Source organism: Coregonus clupeaformis, chromosome 5 (genome assembly GCF_020615455.1).
Source record: "Coregonus clupeaformis isolate EN_2021a chromosome 5, ASM2061545v1, whole genome shotgun sequence".
Lineage (NCBI taxonomy): Eukaryota > Metazoa > Chordata > Actinopteri > Salmoniformes > Salmonidae > Coregonus > Coregonus clupeaformis.
In genome coordinates, this window is record NC_059196.1 from 20,394,587 (window position 1) to 20,418,943 (window position 24,357).

Here is a 24,357-nt window from a genome sequence, read left to right on the forward strand (position 1 = left end):
CTCGTACCTGCTCCCCGCACCAAACCAGTGGTGCGTGTATCCAGTCCAGTACGGCCCGTACCTGCTCCCCGCACCAAGCCAGTGGTGCGTGTATCCAGTCCGGCACGGCCCGTGCCTGCTCCTCGCACCAAACCATTGGTGCGTGTTTCCAGTCCGGTACGGCCCGTACCTGCTCCCCGCACCAAACCAGCGATGCGTGTCGCTAGCCCGGTACGCCCCGTACCTGCTCCCCGCACCAAACCAGTGGTGCGTGTCGCCAGCCCGGTACGCCCCGTCCCTGCTCCTCGCACCAGACCTGGGGTGCGTGTCCCCAGTCCGGCCCAGCCCATCCTGCTCCTCGCACCAGACCTGTGGTGCGTGTCTCCAGTCTGGCCCGGCCCGTTCCTGCTCCAGAGATGGGGATGGATACGGGTCCGGATGTTTGCTCCACTCCGGAGCCAGAGCAATCTGCTCCACCTGTGCCTGATCCAGCTCCGGTCGGTTGCTCCACTCCGGAGCCAGAGCAATCCGCTCCACCGGTGCCTGATCCAGCTCCGGTCGGTTGCTCCACTCCGGAGTCAGAGCGGTCCGCTCCACCGGGGTCCAGTTCAACTCCGGTCAGCGTCTCCACTCCGGAGCCAGAGAATTCTGCTCCACCGGTGCCCAGTCCAGCTCCGGTCAGCGGCTCCATTCCGGAGTCAGAGTAGTCCGCTCCACCGGGGTCCAGTTCAGCTCCGGTCAGCGGCTCCACTCCGGAGCCAGAGCTGTCCGCACTACCGGTGCCCAGTTCAGCTCCGGTCAGAGGTTCCATTCCGGAACCAGAGCAGTCCGCTCCACCGGGGTCCAGTTCAGCTCCGGTCAGCGGCTCCACTCCAGACCCAGATGTCAGCCCCTCTCCAGGTTCAGGGTCTCCCACACCAGGGTCCAGACAGGGCTTGGTGCATCATGGGGGGATTGCCGATCCAGGCCCAGACGTCAGCCCCTCTCCAGGTTCGGGGTCTCCCACACCAGGGTCCAGACAGGGCTTGGTGCATCGCGGGAGGATTGCCGATCCAGGCCCAGACGTCAGCCCCTCTCCAGGTTCGGGGTCTCCCACACCAGGGTCCAGAGAGGGCTTGGTGCATCGTGGGAGGATTGCCGATCCAGGCCCAGACGTCAGCCCCTCTCCAGGTTCGGGGTCTCCCACACCAGGATCCAGACAGGGCTTGGGGCATCGTGGGAGGAAGGAGAGGGGAAGCATCGCGTCGAGGTCCAGACCAGACCAAGGGCGCAACGGGGAGGCAGAGAGGAAGAGGTCGTCACGCCCGGAGCCGGATCCGCCTCCGAGGCTGAAAGCCCACCCGGATCCCCCCCCCTAATGAGTCAGGTTGGTGCGGCCGAAGTATGCACCTTTGGGGGGGTACTGTCACGCCCTGGCCGTGAGAGGCCTGTTGTCTTTAGTTGGTTTGGTCAGGGCGTGAGTTTCTATGTTGTAATTTCTATGTTTCGCTGGGTGTGATTCCCAATCAGAGACAGCTGTCGCTCGTTGTTTCTGATTGGGGATCATACTTAAGTAGCATGTTTGCCTACCTCCGTTGTGGGATCTTGTTCCGTGTTAGGCTTGTATGTGTATAGCCTGAGGACTTCACGTTACGTTGTTTCTTGTTTTGTTTATGTTTATTGAGTTTAATAAACATGTACGCTTTTCACGCTGCACTTTGGTCTGACCCGTCTCTCAACGCTCGTGACAAAACGATTTGAAGTGCACACATGCGGCTATTCTGTGTTGAGCGGTTAACAAAGAAATAGGTACTCCTATATGCTTAATTTAGAGTTATTAATGTAACTTTAGTTGTTCTACAAATGTTGGGCTATATGTTTTGAATTTTAATACATTATAAGGCTGCATGATTCGACTCTAATGGTGATTTGAAAAAGGTTGCTTGAAAGGCACGAGCTCTGCTTTGTTTTTTTGCGCAGGCTGTCCGTCTCTCATTGACAATTTGACAAGCACTTGATAATGCCTCGAATTTCATGGTGCCATCCACTTTGTGTGGCCGTAATGCACCCTAAAAAAATCCATGCCTTTTGCGGCCAGTGGCCGTTGTGCCCTTGGCCCGGAGTGCTGCGTTGTGCCCTTCTCCCTGGGTGCTGCTCACTCCAAAGCAGCTCTCACTCACATGGCTCTCCATCACGTGATCGGGACTTTCTCACAGGCTACAAGTGAAGACAGACACATCGGGGACGCAAGTGCGCTCGTCCTTATCGAATTCCGAGGTGCATATTACTTTTCGTCAGCCAACAAGATGAGTAGGCCTAACGAACAGCAAAAGCACTAGCCTATGTCAATCTACTATCCCCCATAGTACGAAAGTCGACCTATTCTATTCTGTGCGAGAAATAAATATTCCAAACATAGTCTGGGACAGTTGTGTGATGCGATAGATCCCAAATTAATACAACCACTAGCATAAAAAAGCATTTGTTACGCAATCTGGCTGATGCAACAGATCAGAACATTTAGCTTAAAATGTTGATAAACTATTAGGCTATTTCTTCACATTATAAGCGCAGCAATGTGCCCATGGCAGTAGGCTATAAGCGCGAAAGTTCCATTAGCGGGAAAACACCATTCTCAAAGTCACTGCAAATGCAATTATGCATGTAACGCTTTTATTATAAAGGTGCATTTTTATGGTGAAGGTTATCTTCCCCAAAAATGAAACTCATGCGCTGCTTATCTATGCCAGTTAGGCTCTACACCCCTTGTAAAGCGGATTAATGTGCTTAATTTTAAGAAGTTATTTGGCCACTTTAGTTGTGATACAAACCTTATCAAAACATATAGGCATATGGGCTAGGCTACATGAGGTGTGCGACTATGATTAGAAAACGTCGCAAAAAAAAGGCATTGTTTCTTATGCTGGGCATCATTCACAAGTGATAATATATAATTCACAAGTGATAGGCTAATATTGTCACCCATCAGACTATTCTTGATTTAATCTTGTCTTTACATATACTAAATAATATATGTGTGAAATTTGTTTTGATTTAGAATGGACCATTATCATGCACTTGTCTCGAAACAGGGGCAGCGGGAAAAAATACATGTCATCTATGCACTTAAATAGTGAATGGAGGACACTTTTCCCGTGGTTCATTTTCATGCCAGCCAGGTAGGCTATACTCCTGTTGTAAAGAGAAGCAATGTGCTTAATATTAGGAAATTTGAGAAATAAATATAGTAGGCCCAGCCTATAGAAAGCTGATAGGATCCTCCTCTTTTTAATAGAGGCCATCAAAACTCTGTTTTCTCATGCAATTGCATAGCCTATAGAAATGTTGCGCAACATGAGCTCTCAATAAGTGTTTGATTCGATTTTCGATAACATTTGCATTGATGTCAGAGTGATTAGAGGGACAATAGAGTGCTGAGTACCAGGCAGTTAGCAAGTTTGGTAGGCTACTAATGACATTTTTACATTACATTTTTTTACATTTTAGTCATTTAGCAGACGCTCTTATCCAGAGCGACTTACAGTTAGTGAATACATTTTTTTTTTATACTGGCCCCCCGTGGGAATCGAACCCACAACCCTGGCGTTGCAAACGCCATGCTCTATCAACTGAGCTACATCCCTGCCGGCCATTCCCTCCCCTACCCTGGACGACGCTGGGCCAATTGTGCGCCGCCCATGAGTCTCCCGGTCGCGGCCGGCGGCGACAGAGCCTGGATTCGAACCAGGATCTCTAGTGGCACAGTTAGCACTGCGATGCAGTGCCTTAGACCACTGCGCCACTCAGGAGTAATGCTTGTGCCCCCCCCACTTGAGGGAATGTATTATTAAATATACGTACTGTAGGCTAATAATAATTGTGCCCTGCCCTCCCATGCATTTCATATGCCCCCCTTAAGACTGAGGTCTGGCGACGGGTCTGTTAATGACCATCAGCAGCATCAGAGTTTGGAGAAGCCTAATTACCATGACTAAACGGTCACATGGAATTTGACTGCCTTCATGACTCGTGACCGCCGGTGTGGTGTTAATACGGTCACCGCAACAGCCCTAGTTGCGGTCAATTCCATTTCAATTCAATAAATTGACTGAATTGAAATGGAATTTACCCTAACCCTGACTTGCACCATCTCAGCCACAGAGACAGAGAGTGGAATGGAGGGAAAGATGTAGGGAGGCTCCTAATCGTCGTCCTCACTGATGCAGTCTGCTCCACTGAGGGAGGAGAGGTCTTGGTGAAGAAGGGCAGACAGAAGGAGAGCGGCGGAGAGGGCGAGCACTCTCTGGTCGGGCTGCTGTTGGGGCTCTGCCTGGGGCTTATGGCCTGCAGCATCCGCCCCTTCCCCTCCTTTAGCATGTGCTTCTATAGAGGGAGAAGTGAAGAAATGAGAGAGACAGAGAAAGAGATCGAAAGACAGATCCTGCGTCAACCCCCTTTGTTATGGCAAGTCTAAATAAGTTCAGGAGTAAAAAAATTAGCTTAACAAGTCACATAATAAATTACAGGGATTTCACCAGGAGGCCAATGGTGACTTTAAAACAGTTACATAGTTTAATGGCTGTGATAGGAGAAAACTGAGGATGGATCAACAACATTGTAGTTGCTCCACAATACTAACCTAAATGACAGACTTCAAAAGATAGACAATAAAATATTCCTGTTTGCAGTAAGGCACTAAAGTAAAACTGGCAAAGAAATTAACTTTATGTCCTGAATACAAAGCATTATGTTTGGGGCAAATCCAACACAACACATCACTGAGTACCACTCTTCATATTCTCAAGTATGGTGGTGGCTGCATCATGTTATGGGAATGCTTGTCATAAAAAGAAACAGAATAGAGCTAAGCACAGGCTAAATCCTAGAGGAAAACCTTGTTCATTCTGCTTCCAACAGACACTGGGAGACTAATTCAACTTTCAGCAGGACAATAACCAAAACACAAGGCCAAATATACACTGGAGTTGCTTATCAAAATTACATTGAATGTTCCTGAGTGGCTTAGTTACAGTTTGGACTTAAATCGGCTTGAAAATCTATGGCAAGACTTGAAAATGGCTGTCTAGCAACGATCAACAACCAATAATGTGCAAATATTGTACAATCCAGGTGTGCAAAGCTCTTACAGACTTACCCAGAAAGACTCAGCTGTAATCGCTGCCAAAGGTGATTCTAACATGCATTGACTCAGGGGTGTGAATACTTATGTAAATGAGATAGAATTTTCTATATATTTGCAAAAATGTCTAAAAACATGTTTTCACTTTGTCAACATGTGGTATTGTGTGTAAATGGGTGAGAACATTTTTTTAAAAATCAATTTCGAATTCATTCTGTAACACAACAAAATGTTGAATAAGTCAAGCGGTATGTATACTTTAGCTGAATTGTTTAGCTGAATCAGGTGTGTTAGAGTACGGCTGTAGCAAAAGCCTGCATACCCAATAGTTATCCAGAAGTAGCTTTAGCCATCCCGAACACAGAGCGCAAAAATCTTGTGAAAAGTTATATTCTCCGGTGCAGACTGAGTGCAAGCTTGTCATGTCCCCCATCATTTCCCTCACTCACCCTGTGGTCAGCAAGGAACTTCTGCGTGAGCGTCCACGGTGCGTTCCGTACAATCTCGTCAACGTAGCGACAACGACTGACGGTGTCGTAGCGTTCGTCCTCATTCATGATGGTGAAGCCCTTTAAGTTGTGTGTCAGATCGTCACTGCATACTGAGGAAAGGGAGGTAACGGGACCACTGTCACTGGATCTGACCGGTCAGTAAGAGGAAGGTTATATAGTCCATGAGCCAGACCCCCAAATTTGGCCATTGTGATTTTGTTGAAGGTCTGTGTCCCTAGAATTGGAAAATGTATGATGGCATTGCACCAATGGTAGGTTTCTGTGTGCTATCACTCTTTCCCATTTATTTTTCAATGGCACACATACACAATCCATGTCTCAATTGTCTCAAGGCTTAAACATCTTTAACCTGTCCCCTCCCCTTCATCTACTCTGATTGAAGTGGATTTGACAAGTGACATCAATAAGGGATCATAGCTTTCACCTGGATTCACCTTGTCAGTCTATGTCATGGATGTTTTGTAATGTTTTGTACACTCAGTGTATATCTGGCACACCTGGCTCATGTGGTTGTATATTCTACATCACTATGAAAAATGTTGGGCATATACTACAATTATATTTCATACAGGTACGGTCATGCGAAACTTTCCAATAAGACCCCATTGAGTTGTTTGGTGGCCATATTGGAAAAAAGCTTCTGTGGGGTTAATGAGGGAATTCTGTGATGGCCCTGTATCTACAAATCTTTTTAAAACCCTGTTCTAGCTGTGTGTGCGCAATTTGGTGCCTCTATCACCAAAGTTACAATCCAAAACATAGCTGCCCCATTACATGGAATTCTATGACTAAGCTTCCAACATTCTAATGTATGGGATTTTAAAACAATAGTTGTAGCTTTGCTTTCAAAGTTGGTTATATTATATATAATTTGAAACATAATTTCATGACCTTTTAGAAACATAGCTTAAAATGTATCAGGTTTACTTTTAAAAGCCATTTATACAGGTAATTCTGATATATCCACTAAAGGTCAAAGTTCTGTTGACCCGAACATTACGAAAATGATTATGAATAGCTGTGAATCTAAGCTTTCCAATGATATATGATTAAAGGGTATACATGAGCATTAATTTGTTGTATACAGACGTTGTTTGTCATAGGGTGCTAATCTCTATGGGCAAAATGAATGGGATGGAGGGATGAAAGAGAGTAATAACACAGAGAAAGCTACCAATGCTGCACTGCTATCACTCATTTTCCAACTCTAGGGACTAAAATCTCTATTCGCACGGGACTAGTATTACTATGGAACGTCGGTTATGGAATTATTACCCCAGCATGTCCGTTTTTCCAGTGGACGATTCGGAGGGGATTAGATTTACCAAACTGCTCCCGTAATTCTTTTTTTTCCTCATTCAAAATTGACAGTTATGACGGAAGCCTGGAGGCTCTTCAAGGAGTGAAGATTTTTCAAACGTCTAGGGAAAGCCTAATATTGGCCTAATGGCCTTCAGTACGGTAAAAGTCAAAATAATAATGCATATCAAGAAGAACCATTAACAGTAACCTATGCAGACATTTAATTACCTGACGTATTTGGCAATTTATCAATTCATTAGCACAATATCGTCCACTTCATCTTTTAAAAGAGAAGTATGGCACTAGGAAAGTAGGCTACGTGCATAGCACTTTGTTTGAAGCATCAATTTGTTCCCGTGTTCTTATCCAAACTGGGTGCAGCACCTGTTAAACTCTGTAGTATCCCTCAAAACACTGAGATGACGATTCGCACGGGATAAGTATTATCAGAGGACCTGGGAGTTTGCCGAAAAATAGTAGGTTTTCATGGCTGGGATAATAAACCTTCCTGCCGAGTAAAAACTACTGACATGGCAGATTCGGAAGGGACAAAATTTACAGATGTGGTCATTTGTGCTTGTGCACATAATTACATTACCTGAGCTCCCACAGTAAAATGTATCCCATCCAAACATTTTTGAGTGCATACATTTTCGTACTTCCCCCGTACTTATCCCCCATGGGAATCAAACCCACAACCCTGGTGTTGCAAGCACCATACTCTACCAACTGAGCCACACAGGACCAGTTGTTTATAGTTGTTTGTTAATGTTCCTCTTTCATACAACATTACACATTTGAAGTGCATGAACCGATACAATGTTATTCGGCATGCAGCCCCTCAAGAAAATAACATGTCAAACACTAACAAGGATACACCTTTTTCATTTGTTTTAGAGGTTTGTTTAGGCAGAAATAGTAGATGTCATTGTCTTAGCCACACATAGTGCAAATCTTCTGATTCAAAAGACCTTCATTTCCTTTCGTTGACTGAAAAAAATGACTGGAAATACAGAAAAGGTGTCACATAATATATTCATTATAATATAAAGGGTATAAGACACCAGATACTGGCCGTGTACAACCAAGAAGAGCTAAGAGTTTAGTTCTAGAATGAAGTCACTGTGGTCTTGTGTTCTGGAATTTATGCCACAGGAGAATATCAGACATTCACACCATTTGGTTTTGGCACATCAATCAACACATACAGCAGTCATCACTGTACAAATACCCATGTAGTTCCCTGAAACAACATCTCCAATCTTTTCTTTTCAGTTATGTAAGGCAATGATGACAAGGGTGTGTTACCCCGTTTGGCAATGCCAAAGAGGGGAAAAGAGAAATAGGAAAAAAGGAATGGACAGATGGTAGTTGATCATCTTCAGTCTTGTGAGGGACCATGAAACCACTTGATGTGTAGAGGAATGCTGGAAACAGGTGATGGCGGTAGGGCTCCTGATATTACATTCCCATTCGAATGCTCTGAATGATCTGGAAGATTGCTGAAAAATATCAGAGAACACTATTAAGCATTTGATAAGTTTGAGAGAGAGAGAGATTAAATAGGGCCCTCAATCACATTACAAAAACAGATAGTTCAGAGGTAGACTGGCTCTGGCCGCTTGTTCACGTTCAGACCTAGCCCTTGATCATGACTCTCAGTTCCATTACATTACAAATAAGAGTCATTGGATGAGGGCCTCTTCTGTATTGGGAAGTTTTGTTAAGAGCCCAGATGCTCAGTCTGAACATTAACACGAATCGCTTGCGGTACGGTTTTGGAAGCATAAGGACCTTATCTTTCATATCAGCGAGAAAAACAAAACGTTCAATAGATACACACCTTTTATACGGTTAGTATTCCCACAAAGCCATATCGCCATGTTTCATGTTTACGGAAGACAGAGGGACCACCTGTGCTAATTAGTTATCTATAGCATGCTCCGAACACCTGTGTGTAAAAGAAGGCGGCTGCCAGAAACGTGTTGTCACTGAAAAATACTGTTGACTGCAACTGTGATAAAGGCAGTTAAAACAGTGTACAGTATGTGTGTATTTTGCATTTGTAAAATTATTTAGATGTGATATGAAAGTAAATGGCTTTATGTTTCTAGAACTGTATCACAATTGAGAATCGATTGAAGTTTAGAGTATTTGGCTGTTTTGGCTTCCAGAGCCAGTCTACCTCTGAAAATAACACAAGGTCATTGGACCTTAAGGAGTAACAGTAACATTAGGCTTCTTAAGAGTGCATATTGGGCTAGTTCAGACCAAGGATGGGGCTCTTAACTAAAGTCCCCCGGGAAGAAGATACCTTCATCAAAAGGCGCTAAAAGGTAGTTATAGCGTCTATGAATGGGGTACTCCTAACCTGAATCACGTAATATTAGCCTCTGTAAAACAATTGGTTTATCATGAGACATAGGCCTAGATTCATTTTCAATAGGTTCTAAAACATGGGGGAATAAACCAATAATGTATAACATGTGTTTGTATACATCATTGGAAAAATACATTCGTGTACACTGTACATATGCATTTACCTGATCCGCAGACGACAAAGATGAATAATGCCAGAAGCCATGGTCCCACTGCCACCTTATCGTCACCTGGATTTCTCTACAGAAACCAACATCAAGATACATCAAAACGTTAAAGGAAACTTTTAGATATTTTGAAACCATTCAAACAAGTAGCTAGGCTATTATTTTCAAACAAAATAGAAATGTATCTAGTAACGTAGTCTTCACTGACTATTGATTGATTGTATCCCAAAACTTACCGTGGATTTGGCCACGTTGCCTCTCAGCGTGATGTTTTTGCTGTGTTTCTCGTTGGCCATGCGTATTCTCTGTTTTGCCACCATTGTTTAAGCTTATTGTAGCCTTTTAGCTATTGATTATTTATGAAGTTGTAGCTGTCAAATGTAGACAGTCGGCTAATTTCCAGAGCTCGGTCGCCGTTTAGTGATGAGCGCGTAGTGGAGCTCGTTTTGCATGGCCCGGTGCCCTGGCGTAATAGACTTTGCGCATTTTACATTGGTCCTTCGGTAAAATCTCTATTCAACGGGGAACCGGGCCATGCATAACGAACTCCACCATTGGCAGGGGTGTCTCGAATTTGTCTACGTACACACAAAGTAGACCACTCCCACACAGGAAGGGCTATTCCGTGGTCGTGTCGTTCCACAAATGTTTTTTCTTTTCTTAGAAAGAATACAAAATGGCTAAAAGCGTTTCATTTTTTATTTTTTTTAAATAGCTCAGCATGTATTTGTTTATAAACAACATTCAACCTAGGAGTGAATTTATAATGGACATAAAATGTGATTAGACACACATATTTATGACGATGTTGCCAATGTTCCAATGACACTCCCCTTTTTTCTTGAGACTTCCGCATTTCTTTTGCAGATTATTCTCTTTCCGGTACATCATGGCGCCCCCCACACCTCATTTAGCAGGTGGGTTAATTCATTGAAGAGTAAACTCTTTATTTGTTTACGTGTTGTTTTAGATGTTAACCTGGGTTGTAGAATATACGCAACGGCCCATCTTAACTGTCACGTGAGTTGGAATGTTGAATAATTTCCTTACTTTCAATTCGACTGTGACCTGCTGTTGACAGAGTAATGTTACAAGCTAGCCAAACGCTTTCTAAACATTTTGGCAGATGCTGTAGCATGCAAGCCCAATTCCGTTCCAATCAGATTGACCTCATGCTGATGATAATGTAGCTAATTCTTTAATCTTACATAGGTATTACATAATTGATTTTAGACTAACTGCTGCTGTTATTGTGATCACACAGTCCGGGGATCTGACGGGACAGTGCTGCTCCGTGGACCACCAAACTGCGAAAAGAATGCAGATTTTCAAAGGTCATTCCCGTTCTATCAGACATAACAATGTTAAATTGTTAGCCAAATCAATCACTGTGCATGTGTTGCAAATTCCATTTTATTTACTAAACCTTTCAATTTCAGGGACCCTCTGCAAAGTAAATATGTGGCTTTCAGCAAGGACGGGACATTGTTTGCATGGTGCAATGGAGAGAAGTAAGAAAAGCTACATCGTGGCACTATGTCTGCGTCCAAAATTGCACCCGATTCCCTATATTGTACACCACTTTTGACCCGAGCCCTATGTATCAGTTTGCAGAAGTAGTATATAACCCTTGCAATGCTGTAGTGTGAATGACATTAGTCCTGTAGACTACCTCTTCAGTCATTGGAATCTTTTGCATACATTGAGACTGGTCCGATCACAGTAGTTGTCATGCCCATGTTTTGTTTGTCAGGGTCACTGTTGTGAAGGTTGCAGATGGCTCTCAAGTCAGGTTGTTTGACCTTCCAAAGACTACAATGTTGGAGTTCTCTCCACTGAACACTGTGCTGGCTACATGGCAGGTGTATAGCAGTAAGTTTCAACAACTATAAAAACAAGGTTTTAGTAGATGATGGAAATCACTGACTCTTGAAATTGTACTCCTTAGCATTTTTCAGTAATCTATTAATGGCTAAAGGGCTCTACACACTACGCAAACTGAGTGATGGAGCATCACTTTCTACGTAGTTCTATGTACCTTTGTTTCACTGAGTTTTTTTGAAGCAACATTTTTTTAACGGACTGAATACGTCACTCTGTTTGCGTAGTGTGTTAGAGCCCTCAAGCAGGCACACAAGTAGGTAGTCGAAATGTATTCTGTTTGAAACTAGATATAAATTGAATGTCATGTCCAGTCAAATCATATCACATTTTATTTGTCACATGCGCCGAATACAACAGGTGTAGACATTACAGTGAAATGCTTACTTACAAACCCTTAACCAACAATGCAGTTTTAAGAAAAAGAAGTGTTAAGTAAAAAAATAGATAAGTAAAAAGAAGAAAAATAATAGATAAACATTATGTACAAAATAAGTTACAAATAACACGAAAAAACACACACAATAGCACAATTGGTTAGGAGCTGTAAAACGGCAGCCATCTTCTCCGGCGCCATTATGAATGCATTGCAAAATATGGTTTGTGGTTGTTTGTGCTGCACTAGCACTCATCTTTACAATAGGTAATGTAATGATATTTTCCCTTTCTCTTGTCAGAGACACAAGACAACCCACAGGGAGATGCCAACTTGCAGCTGTGGGATTTGCAAACTGGGACCTGCCTCAAGGCTCTCTACCAGAAGAAGGTACAGGGATGGTGAGTTTGCACCGTTGTCTATTATTGTGTGTTTGTCCATCTGTGAGGAAATGCTGAGGATTAGCCAGCAGCATAACACCCTGCATCCCACTACTGGCTTTCCTCTGAAGCTAAGCAGGGTCGGTCTTGGTCGGTCCCTGGATGGGAAACCAGATGCTGCAGGAAGTGGTGTTGGTCCAATAGGGGGCAGTTTTCCCTCTGGTCTAAGGAGATCCTAATGCCCCAGGGCAGTGAAGGCGACATTACCCTGCGTAAGTTGCCGTCTTTCGGATGGGACATTAAAACGGGTGTCCTGACTCTCTGTGGTCACTAAAGATCCCATGGCACTTATCTTAAAAGTAGGGGTGTTAAATTCCCATCCTGGCCCCTTTCAATCACCCCCAGCTTCCAATTAGCTCGTTCATCCCCTTTCCTTCCCCCTGTAACTCTTCCCCAGGTCGTTGCTGTAAAAGAGAATATGTACTCAGTCAACTTACCTCGTAAAATAAGGGTAAATAAATAAATGAGTATGTGTTGCCCATTAATGATGCACAGATTGAATTAGACTGAATTAGAACCTGGGTCTCCTGTGTGTCTGCTAAGCTAAAGCCTAGGACCAAGTCTCGGACAAGGTTACTACTCATGTGAGTATGATTTAATGAACCATCTCTGTTACACAGATGATGGACTTGGGAAGGCTAGATAATGTCTGCCACCACTTTATCCTGCTGTCGGTCATTATCACCCCTCGCTCCATTGAATAGAAACTAAGTTTTTAGTTATATGTTTGCATCACGCCCTTTATTTTCTGAACAGATTGGTTTTGTCTTGTCAATGTGTACAGGTGTCCAAGCTGGTCAGATGACGAGAAGATTGCAGTCAGGAGTGTTAACAATGAACTTCACTTTTTTGAGAACAATGACTTTAGTAAGTATCTTCATTGCCCCTTTTATTTATTGAAAGTTTATTCAACCAGGAATTCCCGTTGAGGTCAAGAGATCTCCTTAACAATGGAGAACTAGCCATGATGGCAGCTCCATACTGATGTGACATATGGAACCAATCATTTATTGAGAGAACTAGGTAGCGCTTGTGCACTTTCTATTGTAAAAGTACCAATATTTGTATTAGTTCATCGTCTCTTTTTCCAGTCACCATTGCCAATAAGCTGCACTTGCAGAAGGTGTCCGAGTTTATGCTGTCCCCTGGAAGTCAGCCTAGTAAGGTATACCTTTTGTTTTATCTTGTTTCCTGCAGATAGACTTAACAATTCATGTATCTGTTTGGTTAGCTGACTGTAGAAGAGGGTATTGACATTTGCCACTGTGTTTCTGCTGAAGGTGGCTGTTTATGTCCCTGGGAGCAAAGGTGCCCCCTCGTTTGTCCGGCTATACCAGTACCCCAACTTTGGTGGCCCGACCTGTGCTCTGGCCAACAAGAGTTTCTTTAAGGCCGACAGGGTGACCATGCTGTGGAACAAAAAAGGTTGGTCAACGTTTATAATAGAATTATGTTAAGTAAATGTTATGGAGAATGTGTGGTTTGCGTTATCCTAATAGAGTTTGTAGTTGTAGAAGATTACTGCCATGACTGCTTTTGTTTTTTTCCCATCAGCCACTGCGGTTCTGGTGCAGGCCAGCATAGAGGTGGATAAAACAGGGGCCTCATACTACGGAGAACAGACTTTACACTACTTGGCCACCAATGGGGAGACTTCTGCGGTGCAGCTACGTGAGTCTAGATTTGTATATAGTGTGTTTTTACTCCACCGTTATTTGTATGTCTGAAGGCAAAGATATGTAAAATACCAGGGGAACGACACTGGGGCGATGGTCATTCGGTATGTTTTTAGCTGTTACACTGGACGTGTAGCTTTTGCCGGCGTGAGCGCGAGCCACATTATTAAGTGTTCTCTGGCGTGAGCAGCGCGTCATTCTTAAAAAATAGAACCAGAGCGCAATTGTACGCTGAGCACCTCGAGCCTCTGACCGAGCCGCGATGCTTATGCCCAGGTTTAATTTGAATGAATTTAGCTGATGCTCTGTGGTTCATAAACGTGTGGTATCTATCTGTGTTGTGAACAGAGAAGAACGGGCCCATCTACGACGTGGCATGGAGCCCCAGCTCCACCGAGTTCTGCGTGGTCTATGGCTTCATGCCCGCTAAGGCTACTGTCTACAACCTCAAGTGCGACCCCGTCTTCGACTTCGGCACGGGCCCCCGCAACGCCATCTACTACAGCCCCCAGGGCCACATCCTGGTCTTGGCCGGCTTCGGGAACCTGCGGGGCCAGATGGAGGTGTGGGATGTCAAGAAGTGGAAGCAGGTGTCCAAGCCCCAGGCTCCCGACTCCACCCACTTCGCCTGGTGCCCGGACGGTGAACACATCGTCACATCGACCTGTGCCCCCCGGCTACGTGTCAGCAACGGCTACAAGATCTGGCACTACACCGGCACGGTTCTGTACAAGCAGGACACGCCAACGGGCACAGAGCTCTGGGAGACTGTGTGGCAGCCCTTCCCAGACGGGACGTTCCCTGAGAGGCCGGTAAAGTACCAGGCAGCACCCAGCGAGCTGGGCAGCACAGAGGCCAAGCCGGCCCAGGCCTACCGCCCACCTGCCCTGCGGAATAAACCGGTCACAGCCAGCTCCAAACTGGTGAGTAGAGGGCCAGGGGTCAGGTTAGGGTTGTTTTCAGTAGGCATTCAATTGTAAAACAAAAATGAGCATATAAAGGGATAGTTCCCCAAATTCAAATTAGCATTTTTCGTGTTTCATGTCCAAATCATCTTTAAGTAACTTTGAGCTACACAATCAATTTTAGACACTTTGGAATGATTTGGACATAAAACACATTGGTGCTAATATTAGTGATACCAAGCATTGGTTTTGTGCCGTAAATGCTAAAAAGTTAGCATTTGAAGACAGTGGCCAGGTAAACAAAACCAAAGCATAGATTGCTGTCAGACCTTGTCCATAGACTGCTTACAGGGTAAAAGGAAACCAATATGTAATTTTGTAATTTGGGTGAACTATCCTTTTAACCCCCTAAGGTCGATGTCCGCGTGAAAATCTAATTAGCGTAATAAAATAAAAACATACAGATCTGTCAGTTTAAGCTAGAGATATCTGTTTTTTTGCATTGGATGTGTCTCAATCCACCACATCCGCCGATGTCACACTTCCGCATCTGCGGTGACAGAGCTAGAGCGGTGTTTGTCAGACCATGAGACATCCCGAAAAATCTGTCTTCTCACAAAATTGTCTGTAGCGTCCGAACGGTTTGGCCTAAAAACAATTATGACCCCTCTATGGAAAGATGAGACTCTCACGAACACGATGGTGCCGTTGCTTTAGGACCTCCACAAGTTTCAGGAGACTCGCCTGAAGTGTGTACATCCGATCTGTTAACTTCTGTCTGTCTAGGACGCCCACAGGCCTCACAAGACCCGGCTGAAGGTCCCCCGGTACTGGTTGAAAAAAATAATGGAAGTATATATGGAGACTGTTTTAATGCCAAAAATATGGGGTTAAAAACATGTAAAAAAAAAAAACAAATATTTCCTGATCTTTCTTATATGTCACAGATATAAGAGAGACACGTCAGAACCAACTTCCTTTTGATATTTATTTGGGCCTATCTGTTGTTCCGTGTGTTTGAATGGGCTAGTAGCAGTAAGGCCCAACATTTTTTTTCATCAAATATTTTGTATATATATTTTTGGGGGTCTTAAAATTCAAAATCAAATAGCTAAATTATCCCTGGTACGACCATCTTAAAACAATTCCAAATAGCTTAGTAGAACACCCCCACCCCCTCCCCTGGCTTAGACAGGGCTTAGACTCTGATGGGTTAAAGGGTCAAATACAGTTGTATTGTATTGAATCCACCCCGGAGGAGGAAGACCTATGATGAAAAATATCCATAAATATCCACCCTTTTCTCTGTCAGCATGAAGAGGAGCCTCCACAGAACATGAGGCCTGGCGCCACCGGGGACAAGCAGCTGTCCAAGACGGCTCTGAAGAACCAGAAAAAACGAGAGGCAAAGAAAGCAGCCAAACAGGTACATTATCTTCTCCTAATGTGCGGTAATGTATGACAGAAGTGGAGAATAGCTCAGAGCTACTGCTCTTGTCTAAGTTATCAGATGGGGGGAGTGGGAGGTAGCGAGGTAAGCGATCTCAAGTTATGTGGGTATTATTTTTGTGACGTCTAAAACCTTCTAGGGTTGATAAAGTTGTGTTTCCTGCTTGTGTAGGAGATAAACCCAGATGCCCTTGAGCCCCAGTCAGACCCATCTCCAGCCAGCAGCGCTCAGCCTGAACCCTCCTGTGGCGACCCAGAGACTGACAAGAAGATCAAGAACGTAAAGAAGGTGACAAAACACGTTCACTGTTTATTAGTCAGTAGTTACTGGATCAGTTGGTGGCTGAAGTATCTGTAGTAAGCTGTTTGTTTCTTACAAATGTACCTTACAGTAATTTTCCAGATTCTATATACACGTCTGTGGGGGAGCGAGTTTGACTTCTTACTGTAATTGACCTTTTCATTTTCACTGCTATGAAAAGGCTTTATCACAAGCATACTGTAGACAAATAAGTCTTCAGGAAGTTCCACTTCCACTAGCTGTACGTTAATTCTGTTCATTTCAAACTGACCCCTAGAAACTGAAAGCTATCGACGAGCTGAAAGCGCTGCAAGCAACTGGGAAACCCATTCAAAAGAACCAGGTATTATTCCGACAAACTACTGTCACGCACACGGTCAATATATATCCACAGTTTATACATTTGTGTATTCGACTTGTAAATATCATAGAATTGTGTTAAAATACGTATAATATTTTTCTCCCTTGTCGTTTATCTCTTTCAGCTTGAAAAGATGGAAAAGGAGGCTCAACTCATGAAAGAGCTTGAGGATCTTCAACTAGGAGTGTAAAAGAAAATACTGAATTTGCCCATGAATAAAACACAAAACATCCTTACCATATGATCAAGAGCACTCCCAAAGCTATATTTAATGGACACGTTCAGATCTCATACAATTTTTACTAGTGGAGACACGTTGCAGTTGAAGGCTTCTCACATTTTAACGTACATTTGAGCCTTAAAAACTTAAGCATCAAGGCACTATTGCTATGCAATGTATGTACAGGTTATTAAAGCCAGTGATGATACATAATATTTAGAATTGGTGTATATAGTAAGTAGGTGAAGGTTTCAACAGCTAGAAGTTATGTTGGTTTTTACTTTAAGTTGAATGAACAACTTTCAGTTCATTGAGATTATAAAATAAGAAAATTGAATAAAAAAATGTATGCCGCCAAAACAGTTATTCTTCTTCATGGTTCCAAGAAAAGGTTGCTAATTTCATAAATCATCAAAATATATATATAATAATTGAGAATAGTTTGTGTGATAACCCAATTATATCAATAATAGTGACATCATTGGACAAGAGCATTGCCAATCACGGTTCTTGCCATTGGCAACCACACTACACACCAGTGATATTGTTCCCACCCAAAAGGTAAACTGAGGAAAAATAAACATTAGCTAGGGAGAAAACGTGTTTGTGGTCTCAAGGGTTGGTGGAGAAATGAAATAGAATCCATCGTTCTATATAGTGGTAGGCGGTTTAGCAACAGCTGTGGTCGACATGGATGATAGATCTAATGGTGTGGGTGGGGCTGATGAAAGTCATGGACCTGGATGGTCTGTGGTGAAAAGGAAAAATAATGGCCCTGCTAGAAGCGCTGCTGACAGCAGTGGCACTTCTAGAGGGTGAAGGTAGTGAAAAACAAAAGTAATGTGTCTGAGTGGAAAGTTGTAATCGTGTTTGATGCGACCACAGGGTCTCATCTACTGTACACCCTATTTGATTAACCGATGGTGTTAAGAAAGGTGAAGTCACATTAGCCCGGTTCAGTGGTAATAGTAGACTGTTAATATTCTGTGCTGAGCATGTTCAGCAAGGGAAGATTCTGAAAATGAATACTCTCAATGGGAAGAAAATCACAAATCATGTCCCTGGAGCTTCGGCTAAGCTGAGGGGGGTCATTTCTGGGGTTCCACTATCTATGTCCATAGATGACATAAAATAAAATGTAGAGGGGGGCATAGTGGTTGAAGCCAAAAGGCTGTTCAGTAAGAAAGAGGAGCAGGGAAGTGAAAGCCTTTCAGTACTATTAATGTTTGAGAAGGTTTTGCCTAAGAACAGATGTTTCCTGGCTTTCACTGTTAGAGAGTTTGTCCCACCTCCATTAAGGTGTTTTAAATGCCAAAGAAAGATGCTAGAGAGGCCCAACGATATAAAATCACTCATAATGTTTCTCATGCAGAGGCTACAGATTGGTGGAACTATTAGGCAGAATGATGGAGTTAATAGGGTTACTCCTGGAATAAGTGGACCTACAGTAGGAAATGTTGCTTATGCTAGTCCTGACACGGTTACGAGACCCGTTCAGAAATCATGCTCTCACAAATGTGTTGTGTCAAAGGACACCTTAATAGTTAATCAGATTGAATTTATAGCCTTCATTGGAAAGGTTATCAACCTGACTGCGTTTGTGGAAAGAATAACTGGCAAGTTTGTGGAAACAGCAGCAGTTTTTAGGAGTAACAAATGTTACTGTCGCCATGATTGTTGATATGTTGACTCCTAATAATACTAATGATGGAATGTCTCAGTATGATGATAATTAGAGTTATGTTTTTTGTTATCCTTCAGTGGAATGCCAGAAGCCTTATTGCTAACGGTCAGGTGTTTAAGAAATATATGTAATTGATTTAGAGATCAAACCTAATGTGATATGGGTTCAAGAAATGTGGCTTATTCCACATCTTGATTTTTATTATTCCTGGTTATTGTTCAATCAGATCTGATAGATCAGTTGGACAGGGTGGTGGTTGTGCTACGTTTATAAGGGAAGGTCTTGTATATCGTAATATACCTGTCCCATCTGAATATGAATGTGTGATGGTGGAAATCTACAGTGCAGGTAGTAATATTAAGTAACAACATTTTTACAACCCTTGTCGTCAACTGTCTCGAGAGATATGGTGCGGCAACTTCATGGAAAGACTTGGTATTGGTGGGAGATTATATAACTGGGTTTTGGCCTTATTTAAATCACACTTTTCGAGTTAAAATAGGATCAATTTTATCTGATGCCTATGGAGTTGACAATGGTATTCCTCAAGGCAGTGCTATCAGTCCTATTTTGTTCAACATTATGATTAATGATGTGTTTTCGAATGTAGGTAGGGGTATTTGGGCTTCCCTATATACTGATAATGGAGCTATTTGGAAGAGAGGAATGAATGTCTCATGTGACCAAATCTATTCAACATGCTATAGTGGATGTTGAAAGATGGTTGATTGACTGGCGTTTTAAATTGTCAGTAGCGAAGTCCTGCTGTATGTTCTTCTCGAAAAAGAAAGTTGCTGATAATATACAGTTGTTTCTGTATGGACAGCCTATGGGGAGGGTTTCTAAGTACAAATATTTGGGTCTATGGTTCAATGAGTGATATACATGGAAAGATAATGTCATAAATGTTTAAAAGTGTAAAGAAGGTGGTGAATCTTATGTGCTTGGTCTCAGGTTATGAATGGGGTGCTGACAGACAATTGTTAATGGATATTTATAGAGCTCTGATCAGGACGGCCATTGATTACGGGTGTATAGTTTATAGAACGGTGGCGAAGACATGGCTTCAGAGGCTGGACAGAATCCAGTATATAGCTTTAAGGATATGTGTGGTGCATTTAAATCAACATCTGTACGTGCCTTACTAGTGGAGGCAGGTGAGATGCCTTTGGATATACGGCGTAAAAAATGGTCATTACCTTATTGGGTTAGGCTGAAAGGCTGTGAGGTTGACCATCCCACTGCTACTGTTCTAGATGACTGTTGGGAATATACTAGTAGACATGGCAGTGGTTTTGGTTGGACAGTTGGAAAGCTTGCTGATGAGAGTGGTTTGAGGGAGTTGGAGGTTGGCCCTTCTGTGGTGATAGGGGATGTTCCTCCATGGTTACTCCCAGATCCTGTTGTTGATCTAACCTTGGTAGAGAAAAGGAAAGATAGGTCAGAAGTCAGTGATATAGGGAAACTGGTTGATAATTACATTGGTTGAAGTTTTTATGCATTTTTACCGCTTTTCACAGATGGATCCAAGGACCCAGATAGTTGGCGCACAGGAGCAGGCGTTTACGTTCCTGAATTTGATGTGCAGATATGTAGAAGACTAACAGATTAACTGTCAGTTGAACTGTTGGCGATAATAGTTGCCATCCAGTGGGTGGAGGACGTACAACCTGTCAGAATTATGGTATGCTCAGATTCCCTGTCTGTATTGAATTGTTTATCATTTGGCAAATCTAATAGGAGTGACCTACTGTTAGAGGTATTAATGTTATTATGGAGAATTGAGAGACTGGGTGTAGTAGTGAGATTCTGCTGGGTCCCAGAACATTCGGGTGTGGAAGGGAATGAAATTGTAAACCAATTAGCCAAAAGAGCTTTAAAACTATATATAATTTATACTAGTGTTCCAATGGGTAGAGGCCAAATGTAAGATCAGAGCCATTTTGATAGATGTGTGGCAGAAGCGATGGGTAATTGAGGTTGGGGGCTTTGGAAGGGATTTGGGGGATGGGGTTTATTAGAAGTTAGTAGGGCTCTTTTGTATTTTCTCAGAAGTACTGAGTTCGGTAGGAGGATTTAGAAATGTGGAGCTAATGTTGTAAACCGTGATTGACCACACACTCCAGCACAGTAGGCGGCGGCATGCACCTTTTAACGTTTGTTTGCGGACCGCAATTATATAATAGAAGAAGAAGATTGCTCCCACAAGGAAGTGCTGGAGCTCACACGCACTGTCACTGCACATCAGGTACGCTCAATATGTTTGATTCTCGTGTCGTTTCCCACGATATTACTGTTCCAAATAGCTGCTTCAACCCAAGGAATCATTAAATGATTGTGCTTTTCAGCACGTGTCAATACGTATTATGATCACAACTCATGTGGACACCACCCCGGTGTATACGATAGTTTAAGTGCGTGAACATTTAATTCAAAATCGACCTCAAAAGTATCACACGGTTGGGTATGCCACAGTCAGATGGATTCGCCGGAGCCAAAGACAACGAAAACGGTGTCCAGAGAGGACGTGAGTAAAGAAAGCATGGCGAACAGCCGCCAGGTCATCGGAATAAATTTCTGTGGGTCCACGCCTCTGATGTGGCGTGCGGACGAGTTGAAATCGGCCCGTGAACTGGGCATCATAGGGACCATGGTGGGGTCTCTGGCCCGACAACCTAGGCAGAACACCCGGATGGGGAGACCCCTTGAGCTGCTGCCGGAGGAGGGACGACTGCTGGCGGACATGGGGAGAGCTGCAGTTATTCCTGACTCAACAGTAAATTATGTTTCACTTGTTCAGTACTTTCACGTGTAGTGGTGATGCTATAATAACTAATTGGCAGCAAATACTTTGACATTACAATTTTTACTGTATAAATAAAGCAATTGGCGGTTGGGATAGTAAAAGACAGATCTAGCCACTTAGTGAGCATAGTACAGCCTCTGTCAAAGTGTTTAGACATTTATGGCACAGGTGGTAGTGTCTAGCCATGTAACTGGGTTGTGGGTTCAAGCCCTAATATGGCGTTTCCCCCTCAAGCCCTACACATTCACAGTTTGGTTCATTGATCCTTACAGAATGAGGATCCCGAGGTGAACCCAGAGCAAGTGGAGCAGTACCATGCAGGACTGGAGAACAGCTTTCAGGAACAGGGTGCCTTGGCCTTGGAGGACAGGAAGACGACATTACGGAGAGTTATGACTGAGAAACATAACGGTGAGGGGGCCCCATCACTCACATACAGGTATTTGTGCGAGACATGGCCATTCGCACGAGTGAATCAAGTGTCCTGGCTCTGACGGCACTATGTTTTCTCTTAGAGGGTTCTGGAAGGCAGGAGGACTCGGACGGTGCGGTTCGAGACCGTCTCGAAGCTCTGGACCACGGCTTCTCATTCCCTCGCACGGCCATGGCGGTACAACTGTGCACAGCCCGAGCAGGACTGTCTCACTGTCCCGAGGTGCACCGTTTCCTGGCCGCAGACTGGCCCATACCACCGGACGAGAGGTCCGAGACCCGGTTCCGAGTGTTCAGGGACCTGAGACGCCAGGGCTTCTACCTCACCTCGGCCGGGAAGTTTGGGGGAGACTTCCTGGTGTACCCAGGTGAGCTCCGTACTTCAATCACATTAATTTATGGTTATTTGATACAATTTGATTGAGCTCAGCTCAGTGCATGATTCCAGTAGTTTGAAAGTGTCTTTTCTTTTCGATCTTGCCGACTTTCATTCTCTACAAAACAGAACCTATGGTCATGTGTCAGTCTTTCTGTTCATCTCTGCTGTATCCCCTTTCTCACAGGTGACCCCCTCCGTTTCCACGCCCACTTCATTGCCGTGTGTGTCTCCATGGACGAGTCGATGCCCCTGTGTGACGTTCTGGCCATCGCCAGGCTAGGGTCCAATGTGAAGAAGACAGTCCTGCTGTGTTCGTCAGGGGAAAGCCAGGAAGATGACGGGGGGGAGGTGGTGTATACGTCACTACAGTGGAGTGGAATGGTGTAGCACCACAGTGGGAGACTATAGGTGGAAGCAATATGGCGACATCTCTCATCTAGCCAGAGGCTACACGTCACTACAGTGGAGTGGAATGTTGTAGGCAGCACCACAGTGGGACACTATATATGCCGATATTTTTCACCTAGCCAAAAGTTATTTTATAATACTTATATTTTTCAAATTCATTCAGCACAGGAGTGCCAATGGTGTAGAGTCTAGGGGTTCATTTGTAATTTCAGTCACTAAACAGGAGTGGGACGGTTACAGACAGCAGGGGTGTATTCATTAGGAAGCAAACGGCGCGGGATTTATCTACATTTGTCCAATAAGAAACTTGTTTTTCCACTGCAAAACATTTTGTTAGTGTCCACTAATGAATACACCCCTGGTGCGTTGCGCTCCAGTCCAATGGGATGGCTACTATTATTGTATGACAATCAGCAGCGGTACGGGGGGGCTTCCTTGGAAAAATATTTACTTTGAAGTGTGTGTGGATTGTAATGTGAGAATTGTTGAAAATATAGTTGAAGACCATTCACTTTTGTGTAACCAGTGTTTGAGTGCCAATATGTAGAGAGAGTTGCCACCACAGAAGAAAAGGAAAACACTGAAAACGTTTTGGAAAATAAAAATGAGTGTTTCATATGGAACACTCCAGGTAGTCCCTCCCAGTTTCAGTCCGGTTTTCTTCTGTTTGGTGCTTAATGAACACAACCCAGGACTGCCCCACATAAAGCTGTCAGCTTCTTGGAGAATGGTCAACGGTGTGAAAAAGCATGTATATTTACTGTAAATAACACCAAATAGATATGACAAAACATCCACATTAGAACAATACATGTTCCCTGTAATGTGGTCAGATGGGGACCGGTGCACCCAATTCAACCAGAAATGCTGTCCACATTTTGTTGTTAGCCTGAATTTTTTTCACCCATCTACCCACAATATCCCATAATGACAAAGTGAAAATATGTTTATTGAAAATTAAATGCAGAAATATCTTTACCCAAGTATTCACACCCGAGTCAATACATGTTTGAATAACTTTTGGCAGTGATTACAGCTATGAGTCTTTATGGGTAAGTCTAACAACTTTGCACACCTGGATTGTACAATATTTGTAACTAGGCCACTCAGGAACATTACATGTCGTCTTGGTAAGCAAATCCAGTGTAAATGGCCTTGTGTTTGACGTTATTGTCCTGCTGAAAGGTGAATTTGTCTCCCAGTGTCTGTTGGAAAGTAGACTGAACCAGGTTTTCTTCTAGGATTTAGCATGTGCTTAGCTCTATTCCATTTTATTTTATCCCAAAAAACTCCCTAGTCCTTGTCGATGACAAGCATAGCCATAACATGATGCAGCCACCAACATGCTTAAATATGAAGAGTGGTACTCAATGATGTGTTGGATTTGCCCCAAACATAACATCATTTACATAATTAGTTAGTATTGTGGAGTAACTACAATGTTGTTGATCCATCCTCAGTTTTCTGCTATCAGCCATTAAACTCTAACGCCAACCTTTTCTGAAGAAAAGTAATCTATACTGAACAAAAATATAAACGCAACAATTTCAACGATTTTACTGAGTTACAGTTCATATAAGG

The 24,357-nt window shown here is 43.5% G+C and overlaps 3 protein-coding genes across 4 annotated transcripts; 2 read left to right on the top strand and 1 right to left on the bottom strand.

The window, feature by feature from the left end:
- Positions 1-7,660: 7,660 nt before the first annotated feature.
- On the bottom strand, positions 7,661-9,932 carry LOC121561634 (stress-associated endoplasmic reticulum protein 1). The gene is made up of 3 exons (XM_041874181.2): positions 9,695-9,932; positions 9,456-9,531; positions 7,661-8,414 (listed from the first exon to the last, which is right to left on the bottom strand). The coding sequence occupies exons 1-3, from the start codon at positions 9,776-9,778 to the stop codon at positions 8,374-8,376; spliced, it is 201 nt and encodes a 66-aa protein (XP_041730115.1). The 5' UTR covers positions 9,779-9,932; the 3' UTR covers positions 7,661-8,373.
- Positions 9,933-10,276: 344 nt separating this feature from the next.
- LOC121561623 (eukaryotic translation initiation factor 2A) lies at positions 10,277-17,267 on the top strand. The gene is made up of 14 exons (XM_041874174.2): positions 10,277-10,375; positions 10,723-10,792; positions 10,898-10,969; positions 11,212-11,330; positions 12,017-12,116; positions 12,940-13,022; positions 13,247-13,320; positions 13,436-13,580; positions 13,710-13,826; positions 14,180-14,754; positions 16,049-16,162; positions 16,358-16,474; positions 16,764-16,829; positions 16,972-17,267. Exons 1-14 carry the CDS (start codon positions 10,348-10,350, stop codon positions 17,035-17,037), a joined length of 1,746 nt encoding a protein of 581 aa, XP_041730108.1. The 5' UTR covers positions 10,277-10,347; the 3' UTR covers positions 17,038-17,267.
- Positions 17,268-20,954: 3,687 nt separating this feature from the next.
- Positions 20,955-23,420, top strand: tsen34 (TSEN34 tRNA splicing endonuclease subunit). 2 transcript variants are annotated; one of them, XM_041874159.1, is made up of 4 exons: positions 20,955-21,527; positions 21,830-21,968; positions 22,073-22,357; positions 22,553-23,420. In XM_041874159.1, the coding sequence occupies exons 1-4, from the start codon at positions 21,231-21,233 to the stop codon at positions 22,753-22,755; spliced, it is 924 nt and encodes a 307-aa protein (XP_041730093.1). In that variant the 5' UTR covers positions 20,955-21,230; the 3' UTR covers positions 22,756-23,420. The 2 variants fall into 2 exon arrangements, with proteins under 2 accessions (XP_041730093.1, XP_041730100.1); XM_041874166.1 differs by having other exon boundaries at positions 21,830-21,996; positions 22,553-22,643.
- Positions 23,421-24,357: the final 937 nt, after the last annotated feature.

Excerpts from the sequence above, each read along its gene's own strand:
- LOC121561634 (XM_041874181.2), bottom strand. The coding sequence starts at position 9,778 with ATGGTGGCAAAACAGAGAATACGCATGGCCAACGAGAAACACAGCAAA. Across the intron at positions 9,532-9,694 it reads GCAACGTGGCCAAATCCACG|AGAAATCCAGGTGACGATAA; the intron begins GTAAGTTTTGGG and ends TGGTTTCTGTAG. Across the intron at positions 8,415-9,455 it reads CTTTGTCGTCTGCGGATCAG|CAATCTTCCAGATCATTCAG; the intron begins GTAAATGCATAT and ends GATATTTTTCAG.
- LOC121561623 (XM_041874174.2), top strand. The coding sequence starts at position 10,348 with ATGGCGCCCCCCACACCTCATTTAGCAG. Across the intron at positions 11,331-12,016 it reads TACATGGCAGGTGTATAGCA|AGACACAAGACAACCCACAG; the intron begins GTAAGTTTCAAC and ends TTCTCTTGTCAG. Across the intron at positions 13,321-13,435 it reads CTGGAAGTCAGCCTAGTAAG|GTGGCTGTTTATGTCCCTGG; the intron begins GTATACCTTTTG and ends TTTCTGCTGAAG.
- tsen34 (XM_041874159.1), top strand. The coding sequence starts at position 21,231 with ATGGATTCGCCGGAGCCAAAGACAACGAAAACGGTGTCCAGAGAGGAC. Across the intron at positions 21,528-21,829 it reads CAGTTATTCCTGACTCAACA|AATGAGGATCCCGAGGTGAA; the intron begins GTAAATTATGTT and ends TGATCCTTACAG. Across the intron at positions 22,358-22,552 it reads AGACTTCCTGGTGTACCCAG|GTGACCCCCTCCGTTTCCAC; the intron begins GTGAGCTCCGTA and ends CCTTTCTCACAG.